At 33.0% G+C, this 23,019-nt stretch overlaps 2 protein-coding genes and 1 long non-coding RNA gene across 4 annotated transcripts; all 3 read left to right on the top strand.

Annotated features, from left to right (window-relative positions):
• The first annotated feature begins 1,344 nt into the window (after window positions 1-1,344).
• LOC114175502 lies at window positions 1,345-2,737 on the top strand. Its single transcript, XM_028060258.1, has 2 exons — window positions 1,345-2,664; window positions 2,720-2,737. Exons 1-2 carry the CDS (start codon window positions 1,345-1,347, stop codon window positions 2,735-2,737), a joined length of 1,338 nt encoding a protein of 445 aa, XP_027916059.1.
• A 4,829-nt stretch (window positions 2,738-7,566) lies between these two features.
• On the top strand, window positions 7,567-10,764 carry LOC114179560. The gene is made up of 2 exons (XR_003603482.1): window positions 7,567-7,783; window positions 10,256-10,764. It is a non-coding gene; the product is annotated as an uncharacterized LOC114179560 (long non-coding RNA).
• A 4,363-nt stretch (window positions 10,765-15,127) lies between these two features.
• Window positions 15,128-19,436, top strand: LOC114175776. 2 transcript variants are annotated; one of them, XM_028060570.1, is made up of 7 exons: window positions 15,128-15,308; window positions 15,777-15,909; window positions 16,961-17,037; window positions 17,130-17,208; window positions 17,576-17,681; window positions 18,159-18,223; window positions 18,906-19,436. In XM_028060570.1, the coding sequence occupies exons 1-7, from the start codon at window positions 15,207-15,209 to the stop codon at window positions 18,980-18,982; spliced, it is 639 nt and encodes a 212-aa protein (XP_027916371.1). In that variant the 5' UTR covers window positions 15,128-15,206; the 3' UTR covers window positions 18,983-19,436. The 2 variants fall into 2 exon arrangements, with proteins under 2 accessions (XP_027916371.1, XP_027916370.1); XM_028060569.1 differs by having other exon boundaries at window positions 17,576-17,685.
• The last annotated feature ends 3,583 nt before the right edge of the window (window positions 19,437-23,019 follow it).

Below are 23,019 nucleotides of genomic sequence, written 5' to 3'. Positions count from 1 at the left end.
AACTTTAAATATATAAATAGGTGCAAATTTTATTTTTTAACCTCTTATTTAATTAAAATTAAGTTAAATTTAAAATTAACTCTTGATTAGTCAAGAAATAGTGAATGATATGTAATAATAGAACATTCATTTTCATTTTTTTTTTGTTGAATATAGCAGGCTTAGAGAATTGGTAAAATATCTATGTCCATAAACTAAGGTACCTTCTAAACGTGTTTTTACTGTATATGTGACCAACGTATATAGAATTCAAAAGAACAATTTAAAAAAAGTATTGTTCAAAGTTCCTAGTGGAATATTTAAAAAACTGGTTTGTGAACTTCGTGTACTATCGAATGTTATTAACAACATAATTTATGGATGGAAATTAGAACTTAATAGTAATATTCTTAATTTTTGTGTGTCTGAATTAGCTAAGATAAAATCCGAATTCTTAGAAGTGCAGGTGATAGAGAGAAAAGTATTTTAATTAGCTCACCAATTGGAACAATAAAAATAATGTTGAAAAAAAAAATGGAATAATAATATGCAGTGGGAAGTGTTTTCGTATCGACGAAATTCATATTAACTCATCTCTTCACATTTTTTTTAAGATTAAATTACGAAGAAGTTCAATATTTTAAAATGAAAAATACTTTAAAAAAATATAGATATCGATCCTAACGATATTGTCCAACTTACAATCAGATGAAATAATAAATAATAATAATAATAATAATAATAATAATAAAAATAAAAATAAAACAAAACATCTCACCCTTGCAAACCATGTTGAAGGAAAGGTCAAGATTGAATCTTTTATTCACATAGATGAAACAGAGCATAGAGGCAAACAGTTTCAAAAAAAAGATAATAGCTTACGACAATTCGCAAGAAGAGTAGATAAAACCTTTGGTCGGTGGAGTCAACGATAAAACGAGATTTGTTTTGAGGATTATCATCACAAATTTGATTACTTGTTGTTTGGATTTGTTAGAAACTTCCATGAAAATGAGATGATGTTCACACTATTGAGATTATTGAGATATTGTCATTATGCTTATTTATTATCATTGTCGTTAGCCATTATATTTAGGAGATATCATTTCTTCTATACTAGGAGTGTAAATATTGTGAGATATTTTTAGTCTAATTATTTAGCCTAATTAGGGGCATGATTAGTGGCTGCAATTCTGTTGGCCTTAATAGGGTAACAGTCCCTTGTAAATGTGTATATATATTGTTGTCTTGATGAATGAAAAGACACACATTTTTCCAGCAGTAAACCTTATTATGGTATCAGCAGCAAGGGAAAATCCTAGGGAGCATTAAAATACCATTTTTCTTACAGTACCATAAGAGATTATGGCTGAGAATAATGGTAATGGCGAGAAACATAGCGAGAAGAAAGTCGACTTGATATTTTTCCTAGGCCCCAGTGACAGTCCAGGCAACGTGATTACACCAATTCAATTACGTGGTCCGAATTATGATGAATGGGCGAGGGCAATTCGCACCTCATTGCAAGCAAAGAGAAAATACGGATTTGTCGAAGGGAAAGTCCCAAAACCAACCACACCTGAGAAAATGGAGGACTGGATCGCAGTGCATTCGATGCTCATAGCGTGGTTGCTCAACACTATCGAGCCATCTCTACGCTCTACTCTTTCCTATTATGATGATGCGCAATCCTTGTGGACACATCTCAAGCAGCGTTTTTGCGTTGTGAACGGGACTCGTATATGCCAATTAAAGACATCTTTGGGAGAATGCAAGCAAGGCAAAGGGGAAGAGGTATCTGCCTACTTTGGTCGTCTATCTCGTTTATGGGATGAACTTATGACTTATGTCAAAAAGCCGACTTGCGAATGTGGACAATGTACGTGTAATATTGCCCAACAAGTGGCTGATTTAAGTGCGGCAGACTACCTGCATCATTTTCTTATTGGTCTAGATGGTGTTTATGCAACGATTCGCTCAAATTTGCTTTCTCAAGATCCATTACCAACCATTGATCAAGCCTATCAGCGAGTCATACAGGATGAAAGGCTGCTGCGGGAACAGTCTTCACCTCATCTGAACAGTGACAATGTCATGGCTTTTCGAGTTACACCTGATGCACGGGGTAAATCTAACCGTGTGGACAATTCTGACAAATTTTGTACTCACTGCAACAGAGAAGGCCACGATGCAAGCTCGTGTTTTCAGCTTCATGGGTTCCCCGACTGGTGGGGAGACCGTCCTCGGGGTGGTCGTGGACAGGGTCGTCATGGACCAATGAAAGGAGCAAGCCGTTCTGGAGGACGTGGTAGGGGCACAAACAACACATCTGTACATGCTCACAAAGCCACAGCAGGTACCAATAGCTACGGTGCTAAAGGTGGGCAGTCTCATGCACTACCGAACTTAGGTGAGTCAACAGGAATATCAGGCATCACTCCAGCACAGTGGCAACAACTTCTTGACGCTTTGAATATTCCCAAAACCAAGGATCGCCTTCACGGTATGAATAAAATTTCTTGGATTATTGACACGGGAGCCTCTCATCATGTGACAGGCAATTTATCTTGTCTAATAAATGTGAAAAAGATTACAAACATACCGGTGGGATTGCCGGATGGGAAAGATGCCACTGCTACGAAGGAGGGTAGTGTGATTTTGGATGGTGGTTTGCAGCTTGATAATGTTCTCTTTGTCCCTCAATTAAATTGCAACTTAATTTCTGTCTCTCAATTAATAGATGCCTCCAATTGTATAGTTCAATTTACTAATGCATTGTGCGTAATCCAGGACCGGAGGACGAGGATGTTGATTGGAGCGGGTGAACGGACTGATGGACTTTATTTTTTTCGGGGTGTTCCGAAGGTTCATGCATTGACATTCAGAGATTCCTCAATAGATTTGTGGCATCACCGTTTGGGTCATCCGTCAGAAAAAGTGTTAAAATTCATTCCTCATGTAAGCCAATTTTATCGAAGCAATAATAACACAATCTGTGATGTCTGTCCACGCGCTAAACAGCATAGGGATCATTTTTCATTAAGTGAGCACAATGCCAGTAGCCTGTTTGAATTAGTCCATTGTGATTTATGGGGACCTTATCGCACTCCTTCATCATGTGGGGCACAATATTACTTGACAATTGTTGATGATTATTCGCGTGCAGTTTGGGTTTATTTGTTACGCAATAAAAATGAAGTTGAGTCTATGTTTATGAACTTTGTTGCTTTTGTTGATAGACAATTTGATAAGAAAATCAAGAAAATACGCAGTGACAATGGCACCGAATTTCATTGTTTGCGTGATTTTTCTTTAAAGCATGGGATTGTGTTTGAAACATCATGTGTGGGCACTCCACAACAAAATGGGAGGGTTGAACGCAAACATCAACATATTATGAATGTGGCACGAGCGCTCCGATTTCAAGGTAATTTATCCATACAATTTTGGGGTGAATGTGTGTTAGCGGCATGTTATTTAATTAATCGCACCCCATCCAATGTCCTTAATTATCTCACACCTTATGAAAAATTATTTGGTAAAGCTCCTAAATTTGATAACATGAGAGTTTTTGGTTGCTTATGTTATGCGCATCATCAACGCCGTGACGGGGATAAATTTGCAAGTCGCAGTCGCAAGTGTATATTTGTGGGGTACCCCTATGGAAAAAAGGGTTGGAAATTGTATGATTTGGAATCCCACGAATACTTTGTCTCTCGAGACGTGAAATTTTATGAACATGCATTTCCGTTTGCTGTGTCACCACACACCACTCTTTATACTCCTCCTATTACTTATGATATTGAGCATGTTGTTGATGATATTGGATGGGAGACTTCCGCTGCATTACCTACACCAGGGGGTGTATCCAAGGGGGTGCAAGAAGAGCAGTCACAGCCCCACGGGGGATTGTGTGGAAGTTGTGATGGACCTACTATGTTAACTGATGAGGATGTAAGTATGAGTGGTATGGATGGCGAGGTAGTATCTCCACACGGAGTTGATGGGGCTGAAGTTGTGGTGATGCAAGAGGCTGTGGCGACCGAGGAAGACAATATGGAGACAGACATGGGAAGGGGGATGCGAAACAAAATCCCATCGACAAGATATAAGGATTTTGTCACCCATATCACTCGAAAAGTAAAGTCCTCGGAAAGTTCACCTGCTCAACAACATGCCTCAGGTACCCCTTACCCTATTACTTACTTTGTCAATTGTGAACGATTTTCTGCTAGACATCGAAATTTTGTTGCAGCCGTGACAGCAGGGAAAGAACCTAAGAATTTTAAGGAAGCCGTAAAGGATTCTGGTTGGCGCGCTGCAATGGCCAACGAGATACGAGCCTTGGAAGAGAATGAGACATGGGTGCTGCAGAAACTCCCTCCCGGAAAGAAAGCACTCGGAAGTAAATGGGTATACAAAATAAAATATCACTCAGATGGGAGCATAGAACGTTTGAAAGCCAGACTTGTTATATTCGGACATCATCAGAGAGAGGGAATAGATTATGATGAAACATTTGCACCGGTGGCAAAAATGGTGACTGTCCGTACTTTCTTGGCAGTGGCGGCAATTAAAAAGTGGGAAGTACATCAAATGGATGTGCATAACGCGTTTCTCCATGGTGACTTGGTTGAGGAGGTGTACATGAAAGTTCCTCCAGGATTTACAAACACTGACCCGAATTTGGTTTGCAGGTTGAAAAAGTCATTGTATGGCTTGAAACAAGCTCCTCGTTGTTGGTTTGCTAAGTTGGCTACGGCATTGAAGCGTTATGGATTTGTTCAATCTTATTCCGATTACTCCTTATTTATATTGCACAGGGGTGAAATACATCTCTATGTTCTGGCCTATGTGGATGACTTAATTATTGCAGGGAATGATATTTCAGCCATGAAAATTTTTAAAGCTTACTTAAGTGCTTGTTTTCATATGAAGGACTTGGGCGTCTTAAAGTATTTTTTGGGGCTGGAAGTTGCTCGTAATCCCGAAGGGTTTTATCTTTGCCAGCGAAAATATGCGTTGGAAATCATTGAAGATGCTGGTTTATTAGGTGCCAAGCCGGCGGATTTTCCAATGGAACAACACCATAAGCTAGCCTTGGCTTCTGGTACTCCGCTTGTAGATCCGGAACCCTATCGGCGACTTATTGGAAGATTAATTTATTTGTCTGTCACTAGACCTGATCTTGCTTACTCTGTACACATTTTGTCTCAGTTTATGCAGCAACCTCGTGAAGAGCATTGGGAGGCAGCCTTAAGGGTTATTAGATATTTGAAGAAACATCCGGGGCAGGGTATTCTACTACGGTCTGATAGTAAACTGAACCTAGAGGGATGGTGTGATTCGGATTGGGCGGGCTGCCCACTTACAAGACGTTCTTTGACTGGCTGGGTGGTGCTTCTTGGTCTTTCTCCCGTGTCCTGGAAAACTAAGAAACAATCAACCGTCTCTCGCTCTTCTGCAGAGGCTGAATATCGCTCTATGGCGGCAACTACATGTGAGTTAAAATGGCTCAAACAGTTACTTGGTGATTTGGGAGTCAGTCATTCTACAGGGATGCGATTGTATTGTGATAGTCAATCAGCATTACATATAGCTCAAAATCCTGTTTTTCATGAAAGAACGAAACATATTGAAGCTGATTGTCATTTTGTCCGTAATGCGGTGACGGCTGGCATCATTTGTCCCTCATACGTTCCAACAACGGTACAACTAGCAGACATTTTTACAAAGGCCTTGGGAAAAACACAATTTGAGTTCCTCCTTCGCAAGTTAGGCATTCGAGATCTCCATGCTCCAACTTGAGGGGGGATATTGAGATTATTGAGATATTGTCATTATGCTTATTTATTATCATTGTCGTTAGCCATTATATTTAGGAGATATCATTTCTTCTATACTAGGAGTGTAAATATTGTGAGATATTTTTAGTCTAATTATTTAGCCTAATTAGGGGCATGATTAGTGGCTGCAATTCTGTTGGCCTTAATAGGGTAACAGTCCCTTGTAAATGTGTATATATATTGTTGTCTTGATGAATGAAAAGACACACATTTTTCCAGCAGTAAACCTTATTACACACTTATGGCTATGACATTTGATTCCTAAGTATTAATTTGTTACTACTTTATAAAAGTCTAACGACACTTTTTCATGTTATCCACACAATTTATTAATCAATTAACAAAGATTATAGCTATAGATTTGTGGCAATAATTCTTCTCCCAATTTATTTTTTCGTCTTTCTTTTTCTGTTAATTTCTTGAACTTCTGTTCTTGTATAATGAAGAGGTGCTTATAAGGCAAAAACAAGTTTTCATACCACTTGCGTTAGATTACAATTTTTTCATTAAGTGTAATAATAAAATATTATCAATTTTGATTTTGGAAATTATGTTATTACAAAGAGTGGGTGAAATTGAGTATTTCAATGAAAGGAGATTGATGCGTGAGGAACAGAGAAACAATAAAGTTGAATAAGAAAAAGAAGAAGAAATATGACTTTTCTTTTAAGAGAGACTATAAAAGTTTAAAAGAAAGTCTTGTACAAAAAAAAAGCTTTAGTAAATTAGAAAAAGAGTTTATGTTTTATTTCAAATAAACTAATATTTTTGTTACTAAAGAGAAAGTGTTAGTGTAATTTTAAATAGTTTTTTAAACATTTATCTAGATTAGGAAGTGACAAATAAAAAGAGGAATAAAAATAGTAAAAAAAAGGAAATTGGCATTAAGAAGAAGAGAATGAGAAATGTAAAGAAATGAGTGCAAAATTTAAATGATTTTATCATCAAGATGGACTGGTTTTGATCAAGAAGTATTTTAATGATTTTAATAAATCGATATATTTAAAAAAATGATTGAAGTGTGTATGTGTTGAAAGTAAAATATAATTAAATAAAAGAAATATTTAATACACAACAATTACCACTAGCTTCACTCGTGGATGCGAATGAAAGTGGGTGCTGAGTACACAACAATAACAATGTGAAGAAAATTTTTAAGTTCAAATTTTTTTTAACCTCTTAAATTTGAAGTTATTTTTATTCTTTCAAATCCACAATGAATTTTTTTAGTTTCTATAATTTATCATTTCAATAGTCTCTCTCTGATCAAACCACGTCAAAACTAAAATTCTTTTCGTAGTTTTAGCTATATAAACAAAATTCTTCCAAATTATGCAATGATCTCAAATTTCAATCAAGTCCTTTTTTTCTCAATTTATTCTCAAATAAATTAATTTCTTTACTTTCAACATTTATTACAAAATTAAAAGTATCTAAATAAAAATAATTTAAAAAGTGGTATATTTAGTATTGTTAGAATCTTAAACAACAATGATTATACTGCCGAGGACATAACTACTGAGATGAGTAGGGATAAGTCTACCTTTATCCTTAACAGTCCTCAATTTTAGATACCTTATTTTATGAACTCAAATCCAACCCAAATAAAAACACTTTTTTTTTGTTAAATCACATGATTAAAAAAGTAATTTTAAATTTGGAAAATAAAAAATGTTACTCTGGAATTATTTGGATAAATATAAAAACAAGTTTGGTTTAAGATAATGGATTTGTAGTTGGTTATTTTTACAAATGATAATTTTGGGGGAAATCGAAACATGCAGGATTCTGACGAAAGCCGAAAAGCGTGTGATTGTCCCTTAAATTGCAAATCCCGAATCTTAATCGCTCCCATGAGATTCATTTTTACAAAGTCGTAGGTTGGTGTTGTTGGAAAAGAAAGGGTCCTACATCTACTCTCTCTCAACCTTTCTTCCTATTTCTCGTTAACTTCCAAGGTACGAATACCACCCTTCTTTTCCCTTAAGTCCCCAAAATTTATCTTTCTAACTCTTCGCAATCTAATCTCTTGTTACTCGTACATAGATTCAGCTCATTTTTTGTGATTCTTTTCTCCCTGTTTTCCTCATCGTGTTTTCTCTCCGATTGGGGATTATAAAACACATCAGCACAAAGAATTGGAAATAACATTTGCATGAATGCCAAATTAACGCTTTTTTTCTCGATTTCTTTCCTTGATTCTGAGGCTTCATGACCTGCTGCAGAAATCCACTGCAATCGATCAGGTTGACTCGGTTTCAGGGTGATGATTCCAATTAAAAGAAAAAATTGTTTGCGGCGATTTTTCTTGGCAGTTTCGAAGTAACTTAATGGATAATTCCAGATGATTCAATTTATGGACTAAAAATTGCTCGTGACAATCTCAAAGTAACTTACGAGTTCAGATTACTTCGGCATATGATTAATATGATATTGAATTTTAGTGTTTCTGAGATAAATTAGTTATTCGGTTTAACATTTGATAATCAAGTTTCAATTTCATGCTGTGGCTACTTACCCCACCCTTTTTGTTCAAAATAATTGGATACGTGGTGCTAGGTATATGTTAAGTAAAGAAAAAAACTATTGTTCATGTTCTTTTCTTTGGTTTTTGCTTAGAGTGATGTGACTGAATCATTGTTTCACTTCTTGATGTGACTGAATCAACTGCTTTGCAAAACCTGTATTATGCATATAGTCTAGAGCTCTAAAAACAAAAGTAAGCGCTGTTTAATGCTTACTGGAAGAAATTCACAGGCGAAGTTTTTCTGGTTAAGATAGCTTATATCAACTGTTTCAATGTAAATAGAAAACTTTTGTGCCTCTGAAAGCTAAACTGGATAATTTTAGGAGGTTTCGTTTCTATTTTGTATATGGTGTACCCTTGTTCATAATAAGCTGCGAATTAAGATTTTTTCATATGTATATTAAAATATAAACTTGTTTTTGTATTTTTATACTTTTATTTTAGTTGAATGGGAACATGACTAAATATGGATCACTATTCGCTAATTATTATTGGTAAGGGTACCATAAGAATCTTGCAATAATTCTAAATATTAAAGTATTACAATACATGTTGGAATCTGTTCTTGCTCGTGCGAATCTGAAGAAGTAAGAGCTGTTGGATATGGTTGTAGTTGGCATATAATTTTCTTTCATTCTCCTTTTTCTGTCCCTCTTTTTGGGTAGTAAAATTTGATTGTATTTGATTCATGGACTTTATAGCCTATTTGATTCAAGACTACCGGCAACAAAGGATACCATAAAAAGAGAAAAACATATGCTTGAGTAAAAAGTAGATTCATTTTCTTGTCATAGATTGAGACCAGGCAAAAACTGAAAAGACCTAACTCAAGGAACAGCGGAGGCAAAATGTTAGTGGACCTGTGTAGTTGGATAAGAAATGTTATATTGATTACGAAGATGAAGATGCATATGTTACTGTTATGCAGGGGTGTGCATTGAATATTTTAAAATCTAATCTGTATAATTATATTGATTTAAATCTAAGTTTATATTTTAAGAAAAATAGTTTAACCTTTATTGATTCAAATCTATATAATTGGATTAGATTTTAAATTAAAATTCATATTTTCTCAAATAGTGTTATGAAATTTCTAAAAATTGAGTAATAGAAGAAAGGGGATATTCTATACTGAACCATGTTTGATCTTAGATATCGAATGTTAAGTAGGGGATACATGCCTTTTTGTTTCAGGTGGAATGTCATTCTGAGTACTAGTTGAATTCACTAGATTGATTAGATTAGAAGAACAAATTTAGTGATATTATGTCCATTGAAGAGGTTAACTGGTTAGTCATACCAATCGAATCATCACTGCTACTTTTGGAATGCTGGACTTGCAAAAGACGTTTCTCTCCTAATTTTTCCTGTACTCTTGTGGATTTTGATTCTTTTGGAAACATTTAAAGACAGGTATGGAAGTAGCTATATGCAATTCAAAATATTTTGGTGCTTTGAAAGTTTTTGTTAATTTTTAAGTGAAATCACCAACTGACCTCAAACCTTTGGGCGTGCTTGTGGTGCTGATCTTGTTTGACTGCTTGAGTTCTCTTATTGGCTCATCCTTATAAGTTATGACATTGGTGTTTTAGTTTGCTATGCTTATGAATCCACTTTACGGTGCGAAGACATTAGGTCTTCGTATTTTAAACATGGTAGAAAAATCCGGACAGCACGCCTGATCTGGTGGTTAATTTGAGGTCAAATAAACCTAACAGGTTGAATGGGTTGATCAAGTTTGACCAAAATATCTGATATCACCTGTCAAGTTTGACCTCAAACTCAGTCAAGGATCACCTGCTTTCACAACATAAATTTAAAATATCTGATATCACATCATATATTCAAAATATCTTATCCCTCGGATTGGATGAACTCTGAGAATTTTGGTTTTGAATTGTAGGAAAAAAAGAAAAGTGGTATAGTTATATGGATAACGGATCATTGACCAAGGAGTCCAAAGAGGTGGCACGTGAATCTCTTATTGCTATCTCTAACTCTCTGCCTGAAAAGACTCTGGATTCAAACTCTGTGTCTGAGAGCAAGAAGTCAGATGGGGTTGCAATGCCAAGCCGTGATAAAGATGACAAATTTAGGTCCGAGCTGATTTCGATTTCTTATGCTGAATCACCTGATCTCAAAATCTGATCAGTTTTGATGATAAACTAGCTCGTGTGTAACTCATGGATTATCGTTTTGTTGAATTTTCTGTATGACAATGTTGTGACTGAACCGATTATGTATTGTCTAAACTGTACTACTGCAACCCTATGTAAATATTGTCACCGGCCACATGCTTGGGTCGTTTGTTGTTTTTTGACTCTGGCAATTGTGTTGTCTCAGTATTATGTTACTTCATGTGCGGTTGTAAGTGTAGAACATTTTCTTATGTTAACAATACTGTTTTGACCACTTCTATGCAGTTATGGAATTTGTCATCCTCCTTTTTAAGCAAAGAAGCTTTAAAAAATTTACATTGTCACACCCATATGAATGGTGATTCTGCTGTAGATTATGTAAGAAAAATAGATGAATGACAGCATGATTTTCGTAGGAAACAAACTGCTTCCTGTAACTCCAATGCAGTCTTGTCTTAGCATATACTTCTCCTTTGCTTGTTTCAGTTTTGAAGTGAATCATACTCATAATGCAAATAATTGAATCTTTGTGAAAATAGATAGAAAAGGATTGGATTATTGGGAGCATGACAATAATCAAGAAAAAGAACTATTCCCTTGTGTTGTGATGAAATCATATGCATTGGTTCAGGATAGACAATTGCTTTTTATTATAATTCTAATTAAGAAAGAAAATGAAATAATCTTATATTAGTTGAATATAGATTAATATAGTTTTACGAATATTTTGGTACAATTAATCTAAAGACGATGGTAGCTGAATTATTTAAAACTATATAATACGCCCTTCAATTGTCCTAATTGGTCTATAGCTGGATTGGGAATTCTTATAAACCATTTCGGCTCAATGGAATTTGTAAAAGGTAAACTGAAATTTTGAAAAAGCTTTAATTCCTAATATGTTCATTCGCAATTTTTTTTTTTTATTTTACACCAAAAAACGATTCTTTTTTGATAAAATTTACTTAAAGCAACACAACCCTAAACCCTAAATTTACTATTTCAATGGAAAAGGTGTTATTGCTTGAAGACCAAAAATAAATCCGCTTTCCCTCGTCTTAAACCAAAACTTCTCTTTTTATGTAACACACGAATTGAATATGATGAAAAAGAATAAGACAACATAAGAACTCCAACTTATGCAAAGTAATCATAAGTTTATTGTTTAACATTAAGATACATTCTTTAAAAATAATTAGAAGTAATTGAAGAAATAAAATCATAAAAAAGTTAAGCACTGCAATTTCATAAACATATTTTTATGTAAGTATGAATGAGAAGTTCTCTTTATGAATAAAACTATACACATTTGAATTCAATGAACTAATAAAAAAATATTTGTGATTCTTAAAAAAAACATTTTAAAAAACGTTTAATTCTCAATTTGGTCCTCTAATTTCTTTCAAATTTTAAAAATAATCAGTAGTTATTAATTTTTCCAATTTAGTCTTTTAATTTAGAAAAAAAAATCAGTGATTTTCTGCTTGACCATGAATGGTAGTCTAAGAAGAATAAACCTAAGAACTTAGTGGATGAAGAAAATAAAGAGCAGATTGTTGATTGAAAATTAAAGGACTAGTGAACAGTCAAAAAATCAAATTAGATGTCTTCAAAGAAAATGAAAGGATTAAATTAGAAAAACCAATAACTAAGGGTCTTTTTAAAAAAAATTAAAGGACTAAAAACCAATAAATAACTAAGGTCTTTTTAAAATTTCGAAATGAAATTAGATAATTATATTAGGAATTAACTTTGTATTTGGATGAAACATTTGAACTATACTAAGAAATTAAAATGTATTGTATATGAATTGCTTGCAATTAAATTCCCTTCATTTTTTAAATAACTTATTTCGATAAAGAAATTAAAATATCTTGTATTTCAATTTCATGTTTGGATAAACAATTGAATTTCATATGAGATAAAATTTAATTTTAACAATATTTATTTTAGACTTAATTATGTTCTGAATTTATGATAAATTTGGAAATGGGCTTGAGGACTCAGATGGTCGGACCAGGCCAACCTGATTACCCAATCGAGCTGGTCTGACCTAACGACTCAGACTGGCCAGGTCGACCGAGAAACCCCGACGAGCTGGACTAGCCCGACAATCCATACAAGCCTGACCAGTTCGACGACACATGCTAGTTGGTCATGCCCGCCAAGTTCATCAATTTGATCAGGCTTTTCGAGTCGACGGGCCAGAAAGGCATGTTAGAGTTGTTACGTCGGTTTATGCGTACCTATCTTGGTCATCCGGCCTGTCTTGGTCATCAGAACTATTTCACTCATCTTGGTCGTCAGAGCCACCCAACCTGTTTGTGTTGTGTCCAACTCGTCTTGGTCGTCGTGCTCATCTGACCTGTCTTGGTCGTCGTGCCTGCTCGGTCTGTCTTGGTCATAAGGCCTACCCAACCCATCTTGGTCTTCAGGCTTGTCTGACTTGTTTGGGTCATCGGTCTCGCCCGATCCGCTTATGTCGTCAGGCCAACCCAATATGTGTGGATCGTCAGGCCTGTCTGGCCTGTGTGGGTCGTCGGACCTGCCCGACCTGTTTCTGTCGTCAAGCCTGTCCAACTTGTCTGCGTCGTCTGGTTTGCCCAATCCATCTTGGTCGTTGGGCCCACCCGGCTCGTCTGGCTCGTCTAGTCGTCAATCCAGCTCGTTGAGTCCATCTATGGACTGGGCTAAATTGACAACTCTACCTGAAATGTCTTGAGTGTGAGATTCAATGAGGAGAAATTAAAATTCCACCTATTTTGAGGGTATTTGAATTTCTATTATTTAACTCATTGAAATATTTTAAAAAAATACTTTTGAATTTCTCTATCTAAACAAAAGATTTCATCACAAAGAAATATAAATTCTTCAAAAGAATTAAATGCTTCGTTAGGGTTTAGGGTAGTGTTGCTTTAAGTAAATTTTATAAAAAAGGAATCGTTTTTCAGTGTAAAATAAATAAAAAATTAATTGCGAATGAAGATATTTTATTTTTCTTATCTCATTGTTATTATTTCAAAAATTATTCTTTTGTTTCATACGTATGTTCTGTAAGGATGAAATTTTCTTTAATTATTTTTATTAATTTCTTAATAAAAAAATTTTGGAAAAAAAAGGAGTTTGACTTAATAATAAGTTAAATTAATTTGTATACTAATTAAAAATAGAAGTTAAAAGCGTTTCTACAAATGAACTTTTACATATTATAATTTTAATTCATATAAAAGTTAATTACATTTTTTCTTTATTTTTTCTGCAAAATTTTTATGAATAGATCACTAAAAATCATTGACAAAAATTATAATTGATAGTAATTAAAAAATATTTATATTTTTTATTTATTTTATGAAATAAAATATTGGATAGATTTCACGAATGGTACTAATCAACGTGAACTTTAGGTAGTTTTGTTTGTATTTGAATGTAAATGCAATATCATATAAGCAGAAGTACAAAAAAGTTACATTTGAATTCAGCTCTAAATTTGTGGTTCGTTGTTAATCTATTATAAATATAAATATAAGAAAAGAGTATATTAAGAATGTGATCCTATTATTCTATTTTACCGATACATCTTACAAATGTTACTTTTTTTTAGTTATTTAAATTATAATTTATTATTTTATTCATATTTATTTCGTTACCATTTATTTGTTGATAATTAATTTTCCTTTTTACTCTTTTGTTTTTTCTAGAATAATTTATTAAAAAACAAAAACATATTTCAACTTTATTATTATTATTGAATAAATAACAATAATAGATTACAAATAATATTTCAATAATATTTAAACTCTAATATAGACCACACTCTTTCTTTTAAATAAATTATCATAATTTAGAGTTATTTTTTAAAAACTTATTAATATTTTACACTTAATTCAAAACTTAATTATAAACTTAAAACTATTTATTATTTTTTTCTCAACTTTAAGATTTTTTAATATATATATATATATATATATATATATATATTTATGGATTAAATATGTTTTTGTCCTTAACTTTAAGTGAAAATTGAAATTAGTCTCTCTCCAAAATCTTGACTCAATTTAGTCCTCCAATTTTACAAATGTTTGGATTGAGTCTTCTTAACAAAAATTTGTTAAGTTTATTTGATGTTTCAAACTTATTTCAAGACAGTTTCTTAGCTAATATTGAAACAAAAATGTGTCAAGCGGAGTAAACAACTCACATGCTCTCATGAAACGCGTTTAAAATATTAAATAAATTTTATAAAAATTGGTTAAAATGACTGAATCCAAATATTTGTAAAGTTGAAGGACTAAATTAAATCAAGGTTTTAACGAGAAACTAAATCTAATTTTAACTACTAAGAGTTAAGAGACAAAAACATATTTAACCTTTTATTTAATTATAAACATAAAAAACATACAAACCACCGTGGGTAATCACGGTTTAAATCTAGTTTAATATCTGAAACATATAAAAAATTTAAAAGTTTTTCAATAATTTCAATAATCTGTATCAGGTCAGGTAAAATTTCAATAATCTAAAAACAAAAGTGACAATAAATTTGACTGTTTAATTTAAAAGAATGATAAAATAAAATTTATTTATGAATCTCTTTGGGAATGATTTTATTAATGCGTATAAATTAGCTTTAATGGAATTAAATTGAATTTGATTCAAAAGCATTTTCTAATTAATTGGTATCGGTGATGGTAGAGTGGTACATGGTTTGATTCAGAGATGGGCATGGAGGAACAGGAGTTGGAGAAGAAGGTGGAGATCGTCCTCAAAACTATTGGTCCTGCACGCCCCTCTCGCCTCCTCCTTCCTTCCTCCATCAAGGTTTCTCTTCTAACTTCCTCTTTTCCCCTTCAATTCTCAAGTTCTGCGTTTTTCATTTTCAATTCCACCATCTCAATTCACACCGTTTTAATCCACTGTTATTGCCCCCTCTTTCTCTGGGGCGTTGGTAAAACAAAAAAAGAATCAAAATTAATACCCTTTTCGCAGATGACAATGATACTTGGCTAGGGTTAGTTGCAATCGAATCATGGACTATGCCAAGTGTGCCTTCATAGCTCAAACTGCGAACATTTTTATTTTTATTTGTTAATGTTGTGTTCTTCCAAAAAGGGTGTTGTTTGGGAAGGGGGGGTCGAGGTGATCAAGCTATGTTGATTCTGACCCTGCCTTTCTTTGGGGAAGAATGGTTATGGTTTCATTTCTTTTAATTAGTTTGTTTGACGATCCATCTTGTTAACTATAGGTGATATTTTTTCATTTCTTATGCTTCTTTTAAATCGCATATAGGTGCGTGATTTGAGGAGATTAGTTGCTGGGAATGTTAATTTACCAATTGAGAACTTGAGTCTTGTTCTGCGTGGATGTGCTTTGTGTGACATGAAAAATGGAGATGAAGTATCTGTGCAACTCAATGATGGAGGTATAGTTCTAGTCCTAGTTTGGTTATTTGATAAATGCACTATATTGACTTCTTTAAAGAAAAAGAAGAATGTTCTCTCACATTGAGTACAAAAGATGTAAAACACTCAAATTCCATACAGTAACTTGACTCTGCTTACTTAGACTTTAATTCACAATTATACTATTATACTAATTTAACTAAAACATTGCACTGGTTTAACCAAAGTGTTGTGGTCTTGAAAAAAAAATTAGGGATGACATGTGTCTCCATCATAACCATGTGATCATTGAATTTTCATGTTATTACAATATTAGTGATGACTATGGAGGTTTTTAAGAAGGTCTTTTAATGGTTATGTAATGTTTGGATGTGTTACAATTGGCATATTGGTTCAGATATGAAGTTAATCAATAATTATACTAATTTAATCAATACATTGTACTAGTTTATCCAACATGTGAAAGTGTAAAATAGGTGTATCCAAGTTGTAACCGCCTCTGTTGCACCTTCTGTAGTCTTTGATATGGTCACATCGTTCATCCGTTCAACTTTGTTATAGATTTCGGTCAAATTTCTCCTTAAGTACTTTTACGAGAGAAAAACAAGAAAAAATTAAATGAATTTCTTCCTTAGCTAAAATTAGCTCATTTGTGAGTTTATTTGTACAAGTTCTCTCATGTAACTTCTCCAAAATCTTATTTTTAACTTGTGCATGATCTAGCTTTAGCTTATAAAGAAACTCGTTTCATTTTTTTTCTTCTTATTTTTCTCTCCTGGGAGTGTTTATGAAGACACTTATCCAGATAAGCTCTTGACAAGTTTATCTTTTGAAAATAACTTTTGCTTCTGGGACTGCATCAGTGTAACCCATCAGTTGAAACCACTCTCTCCCTAACTTTATTCCTTGGTCTATTATAAAATAAAAAAATACCTGATTAGTTGTTGATTATATTTATTACTTCTCTATCTTTTTTGGGACTCTTACATTTTAAAGGTTTTTTTTTTTATGCATTTGATCAATATTCCAACATCATACAGAGATGTTATTAATTGTTTGTTGATATACTAGATAGCTTGATTGTTGCTGTTAAACCAAAGCCACCCGTGAAGGATGAATATGACAATGATGATGACGATGAAGATCTGGTAAAATCAATTCATTGCTACCTAACAAAGTGACCATAACGTCAATTTGGTATTCATTTGACTCGAATTCATCTTGATTACTTCTTCTGCAGAAGTTTCGGCTTCCTCACTCATCAAGTCGGTGGAAGAAGTGGCTGTACACTTTTCTACACGATAACTTGAAGCTTCCAGGTATGAAGCTGAATAAATGGTATTTGTTTAGGCTTTAGTAAATTACTGTTTTCATCCTTCAAATATGTAATCATTTACTGTAGAATCCATAATGTTCAAATCACCATTTCACTTTATTTCTTGAAGAATCATTCAAATATTCTTACTCCCAAATCTTCGAGTTATACCAATGTGGCCTTTGAAGCATCTGCAGTATGTATCACCATAGTCTGCTTGCTTGCAGACAATTTAAACTGGGTCATTCAGCTGGTGTATGCATTATTCCAGGCATCAATATAGATGTGTGAATCTCTCGTGGGCAATGATGATGATAATAGTTCCCTTTGACATTAACAAGCTTCTAAAAATGCTCATTCTCCATTCACAGATGTTGTTTTGATGGTAATTTTCACTCTGAGTCTGAAGGCGTGGCTTCTCATAACTTTGTGGTTTATCCTTGCTCCTGTCGCCCACAGATGGGATCTCGGACCTTTGTATGTATGTCTCTTTTCTTCCTTCCTATTATTCGGGCTTTTAGTCCACTTACTATCTGTTTTTTATGGGTTCAACTCCACTATATCTTGCCTATGAATAGCTTGGACTAGGGAGGCTGCACCATAAATTCGGTGCACAAATTTGTGTATAATAATTACTTGTGACTGATTTTGAATCTGAATTGCCCCTGAAACGATGTTTGAAAAGAAAAAGAGTCTTTTGTTGTTTGGGAGAAAAGCAATTATGAGCTGATGTTGTGTGAAAGTTCTGTGGCACATTTTACTCTTTTCTTGTCATAATGTCATGGTTAGATCTTCATTTGATATGCTGAGAATTTCCATGCACCATTATGCCCTGAACCCATAAATTCGATTTGACATTGTAGAGATTAAAATAAGATGTCTTCCAAGGGTACTTACTGGTCATTGTATACGATAAAATTTGTGTCATTATGGCGTGTTTCAACTTTCGTGTAGATACTTGCAACTGGCTTTTGTCTCATTCTCTTCAACCTTGGAAAGCGCCAAGCTGGTGACATCAGGTATGACCAGACATTATTTGCTGTGCATTACTAGTATATTGTTCACAACGTTGAACAATGGGAAAGTCAAATCTGATAATTCAAATAAGACCCCTGTATGCTAGTGTGAACTTCATTATTATCAAAACAAGACAAAATGAAGTACAGAAGGCTTAGAAGGAAGTGTGAATAAATTTTGTAACATCCTGGATTAAAAATTCGACATATCTAAGTAATAATAGCACATCAGGAGCTTAAATTATTTTCACGTGCTTTTTTGGATTTTACCTATTTTTTTCCCTTTGGAAAATTCCCAGTATGATGTATAATATTTCTACCTGCTTCATATGTTAACCTTTTCTGATTGCTCAATCCATGAGAAGGATGTCACAAGTTTAGTATTCTAGTTTTATCCATTTCGCTAATATGGAAGTAATACTAGTTTTCTCAAATGGAAAGACAAAAGGGAATATATAGACAATAAAGCTAATGATAAATTTTATGTCTCATCTCTGTCAACTTTTATATGCTTAAAATTTTCATGGTTACATGTCTATCTATAATACATTTATAGGAAGAATTCTGACCCTCTCATATCTGTATTCTTGACCAATTCTAAATGATTGTTGATACCAAATATACTTGTTGCAAACTATTTTGTGATAGTTTTGAAATGTTTTCTGCTTTACAACAAACGTTGCAGTGCATATTCTATCTTCAATGAAGACTTCAGAGAGCTTCCAGGGACGCTTAACGCAGATCGGCTTGATAGAGATATAAGAGCAGGACAGTTTTGAGGCTTGCTGCACTCTTTCCGATTTCCCCGACATTGATGTGAAGTCACATGATGTATATCTGCACAATCACAAGGAGATAATTGACTAGCCAAAGAGTTAACAAGTACAGTACCCATGAAAATGACAAAGTTTTCCATTAGACCTGTGTCCCTTCTGTGTATATATCATGTACGATGTACTGATACGATTGAGATGAACGTTTCATTGTGGATTATTGGGTCTATGTCTCTGCTACCGAGGCTCCTGTTTATGAATTTCAGAGTTCACACTTTCGGTGAAGCGGCCACCTTTGGGCCATATATGCAGAGACTTGTCAGGAATCAAAAATTGAGACTGCTATTTAAATACTGTTAAGACTATAGCTTTCAACTTTTTTTGTTAATCTACAACTTTAGTTAATCTGTAATCTTTTGCTGAAAGTAAAGTTTTGTTAAGAACCGTTGATTTTTAAAAAATCATGTTATGTTCAAAGTCAGCCACTGCCGATTGAAAATCCACAAATCTACTATTCCGAGCTAGTCACTACGCAATAATGAATTTCTGATAGATTTTCGAGAGAATACTTTTTGGTTACAAGCCCTTTTGGCATTTTTTTTATTACATGTTAATGTAAAGATTGTGCTAAGAAATACCCTCTTAGCAAATATTTCTAAAAGAAAAAATGTGTTGCTGTTGGTTCCCAAATAATGCGGATGTGGTACTATTTAATGGCTTCACTCTCTTTCCTTTGCAAAGTCAAACCACAGCCATGCTAGAGAACATTTGATGAAAGACAATCATGGACGGTTGTTAGCACGTACTTTATCTGCTTCATGTAATGTTATTTTACACATTTTGTTTCTGGAGTTATTTCAAAAGGAATATTTTTTCAGTATCCCACTTTTTTTAAAGTTCTTAATGTCCCACTTTTTTCAAAAGTTGTTAGTTTCCCACTTAAATATTTTAACGATTCAAAATTCTATTTTAGCTATTTTAAAAAATATTTGATTTTATTAATTAACTTTTTAAAAGTATACACAGTCTTTATAAGTGTTCCCATTTTAAGTTTAGTATTCTACATTCTAGTTTTTATATAATTTTTTGAAGTGATTTTATTATTAAAACAAATATAGCAGTATCTCAATGCAAGATTCTTTTATGGTGGCATAACATCAAAGATCAAATTTAATTTGTACATATTTACATGACCAGAACTTGTAATTTTTTAAAAACGTAATAAACCCGACCAAATATAAAGTATGGAGGAGTATTAATTTAAATTTTGAATTATTTTGTCATTGGATCTGGTGCATTGTAAGTCTATTTTCAAAGCTATGTCATACACCATCATTCGTTCATTCATCTTGTCTACTTTCTTTTTCGGCAAGCACGTCTTGTCTACTTTGGAACGTCACGGTGATTTGGTTTGGAGCAAAATATTGATTTATTTGAGGTTGCGTTCATACAAATAGAAAAAAAAAAACAACACTGATTTCTGCTAATACCATATTAGACAATTGTAGATATTGTCAAATTAATTCCCTTCTACACCACACAGATTCACAGTGACTTTATGCAGAAACAAATCTCAGTTTGAAATGAAATTAAATAATATGATTTAACAAATACGTTTGGGGGTTGGCGAAAAATCAGTGGTCGATAATATCATAGTTTGGAACACCAATCCTCGACGGCACGTAACCTCACATTGGGGGAACAAAGTCAAACCAGGTAATCTTCTCTTTTTTTTCAACCATGCCATGCACCTTCACATGTTCTAATTTTAATAACTTTTAACTATTTTTTTTTTTCAGTTCGGAGAAACAGTTTTTATCTTATAAATTATAAACATAGGAGACTGCATCTTCTCTTTTTGTTTCAAAACATTGTTCAAATATTTCAAACTTGTCTCAAAGACTCTTACTTTCAAGTGTTTTAAACTAGAAATGGGTTTCAGCTACAACCCTTCTGTTGGTTATTGATAAAACTTTAGAAAGATGCGTAAATGTTAAGAGTTTTTTTTTTTTTTTATTTATTGAAAGATCGTAATAGTTTATTTGGCATAAATGTAGGTACCATAGTGAGAAACAGTGGACCTACAATTCAGAGCTTCTGTCAAATGTCGTTGACTAATATATCTATATTCTATGTCAAGTCCTATTCATTTTTCATGGACCCACCTCTTACAATAACCAGCCACATTGAGTTACTTCAACAACAAAAAAACACTCTTGTACAATCTATTAATGGGGTTTGTTGAGAGATATATGTCAATTTTTGTATGATATTGTGTAGCTTTAAATGAATTAGTCTTCGACCAACAATTACGGAACCCATGAAAAATAGGATATTAACATAAAGTTAGTTAAAAAATTGTGGAAATAAGTTTACCCTATGGGTAAAGATTTATTTATTTATTTCTCATTTGTGGTCGACAATTAAGGATGTGTTTGGTTGTGTTTTTAGCTATAAACGTCAAATCTACTTGTTTATGACTGGGGTGTTTTGTTTTTTCGTTGGAAAAATTATATAATTAAGGAGGATGTACGAATGAGTGTTTTTCTATTAACATCAATGTGCTGAGTTTTTATCTTTAACTTTTGGGAATCATTTCTCTTTCATCTGTGAAGGTTCATAAATCTTTGGATTTGGGTATTATTGAATTTGTAAATCCATTGTTATCTAATTATAGGTTCTTCTTGAATTTGGATTTTTTATTGAATTTCGTTGTGCTGTTTCTTTACTGTGTGTTCATAATACATTAATTATTAGTAATTTTGACGTTTTAAAATATATTAAAAAATTATTTAAAATACTAATATAGTGTATTTTGAATGTTCAGCTGAAAATAACACTAAAAAAATCAGTAGAGAATCTGTACTGATTTCTCTCTTCTGATTTTACATCTTATAAATGTGTGTCTTCATAATACACTGATTACTAGTAATTTTGATGTTTTAAAATATATTAAAAAACTATTTAAAATACCAACACAGTGTATTTTGAATGTTTAGCTGAAAATAACACTAAAAAAATCAGTAGAGAATCTGCACTGATTTCTCTCCTCTGATTTTATATCTTATAAATGTGTTGTAAATTATTATTTGAGTTGCTTTTTGGTTGTGAATATGAGTATAAGTACACAAATTGTTGGGTAGAATTTGCTTTGTTATTTGGGTAAACTTGTATGATGTTTCTTTGATTTCATCCCTTTTAGTTTATATTTGGTAAACACTTGTTAGTTTCAAATTTTTTTTTACGATGACAGTACTTGATTAATCTTGTTTTGCATTTCTACCATTATTTGTGTGAAGAATAGTTTTTCTATGGAAAAAATGACACAACCTATATATTTTAGGGCTGAATGACAATGATTATTCCTTTTTTTTTTGTCTATTTTAAATCTTAAAATTTAATGAGACAACAAATAAATGTTATTTCTTTTATGATAGAGCAAAATGAATAAGCATAATGAAATATTGCATGAGATAACAGGCAATATAAACTTGTTTTAAAGAAGATATACTTATTTTATAAATATTAAAAACATATTTACTATTTTTAAAAGGAATGTATTTAATTTTTTGAAAAAGGCTGAAATACTGATTTGTTACTAATATTGGTTTAGTTTTCTCAATTTAATTCTATTTTTTTTAATTTGGTCATAATATTTGTTAATTTTGTTCAATTTTGTCTTTTTTGTTAATGTTGTTAAAATAATTAACGGATTGTGAACAATGACTACTAGGGATGTCAACTAGGGATGGCAACGGGGCGGGACGGGTACGGGTATCATGATCCCATCCCCATCCCCATAATAAAAATTCATCCCCATCCCCATCCCCAAATCCAACGGGTATACAACTTTTGACCCATCCCCATCCCCACCGGGTAACGGGTATTTTCTTATACCCATACCCATACCCATTTTTTTATTGTTCCATATATCAATTAAATATTTTTTATAAAAAAAATTTAAAAATCACACCAACGGAATCATGATACTATCAAAATATTCAATATTAAAATAACATACTCTTT

Source organism: Vigna unguiculata, chromosome 3 (assembly GCF_004118075.2).
Source record: "Vigna unguiculata cultivar IT97K-499-35 chromosome 3, ASM411807v1, whole genome shotgun sequence".
NCBI lineage: Eukaryota > Viridiplantae > Streptophyta > Magnoliopsida > Fabales > Fabaceae > Vigna > Vigna unguiculata.
The sequence above is the reverse complement of the archived record's forward strand: the minus strand, read 5'-3'. Positions and strand labels throughout refer to the sequence as shown.

Excerpts from the sequence above, each read along its gene's own strand:
- LOC114175502 (XM_028060258.1), top strand. The coding sequence starts at position 1,345 with ATGGCTGAGAATAATGGTAATGGCGAGAAACATAGCGAGAAGAAAGTC.
- LOC114175776 (XM_028060569.1), top strand. The coding sequence starts at position 15,207 with ATGGGCATGGAGGAACAGGAGTTGGAGAAGAAGGTGGAGATCGTCCTC. Across the intron at positions 15,910-16,960 it reads TGTGCAACTCAATGATGGAG|ATAGCTTGATTGTTGCTGTT; the intron begins GTATAGTTCTAG and ends TTGATATACTAG. Across the intron at positions 17,209-17,575 it reads CGATAACTTGAAGCTTCCAG|ATGTTGTTTTGATGGTAATT; the intron begins GTATGAAGCTGA and ends CTCCATTCACAG.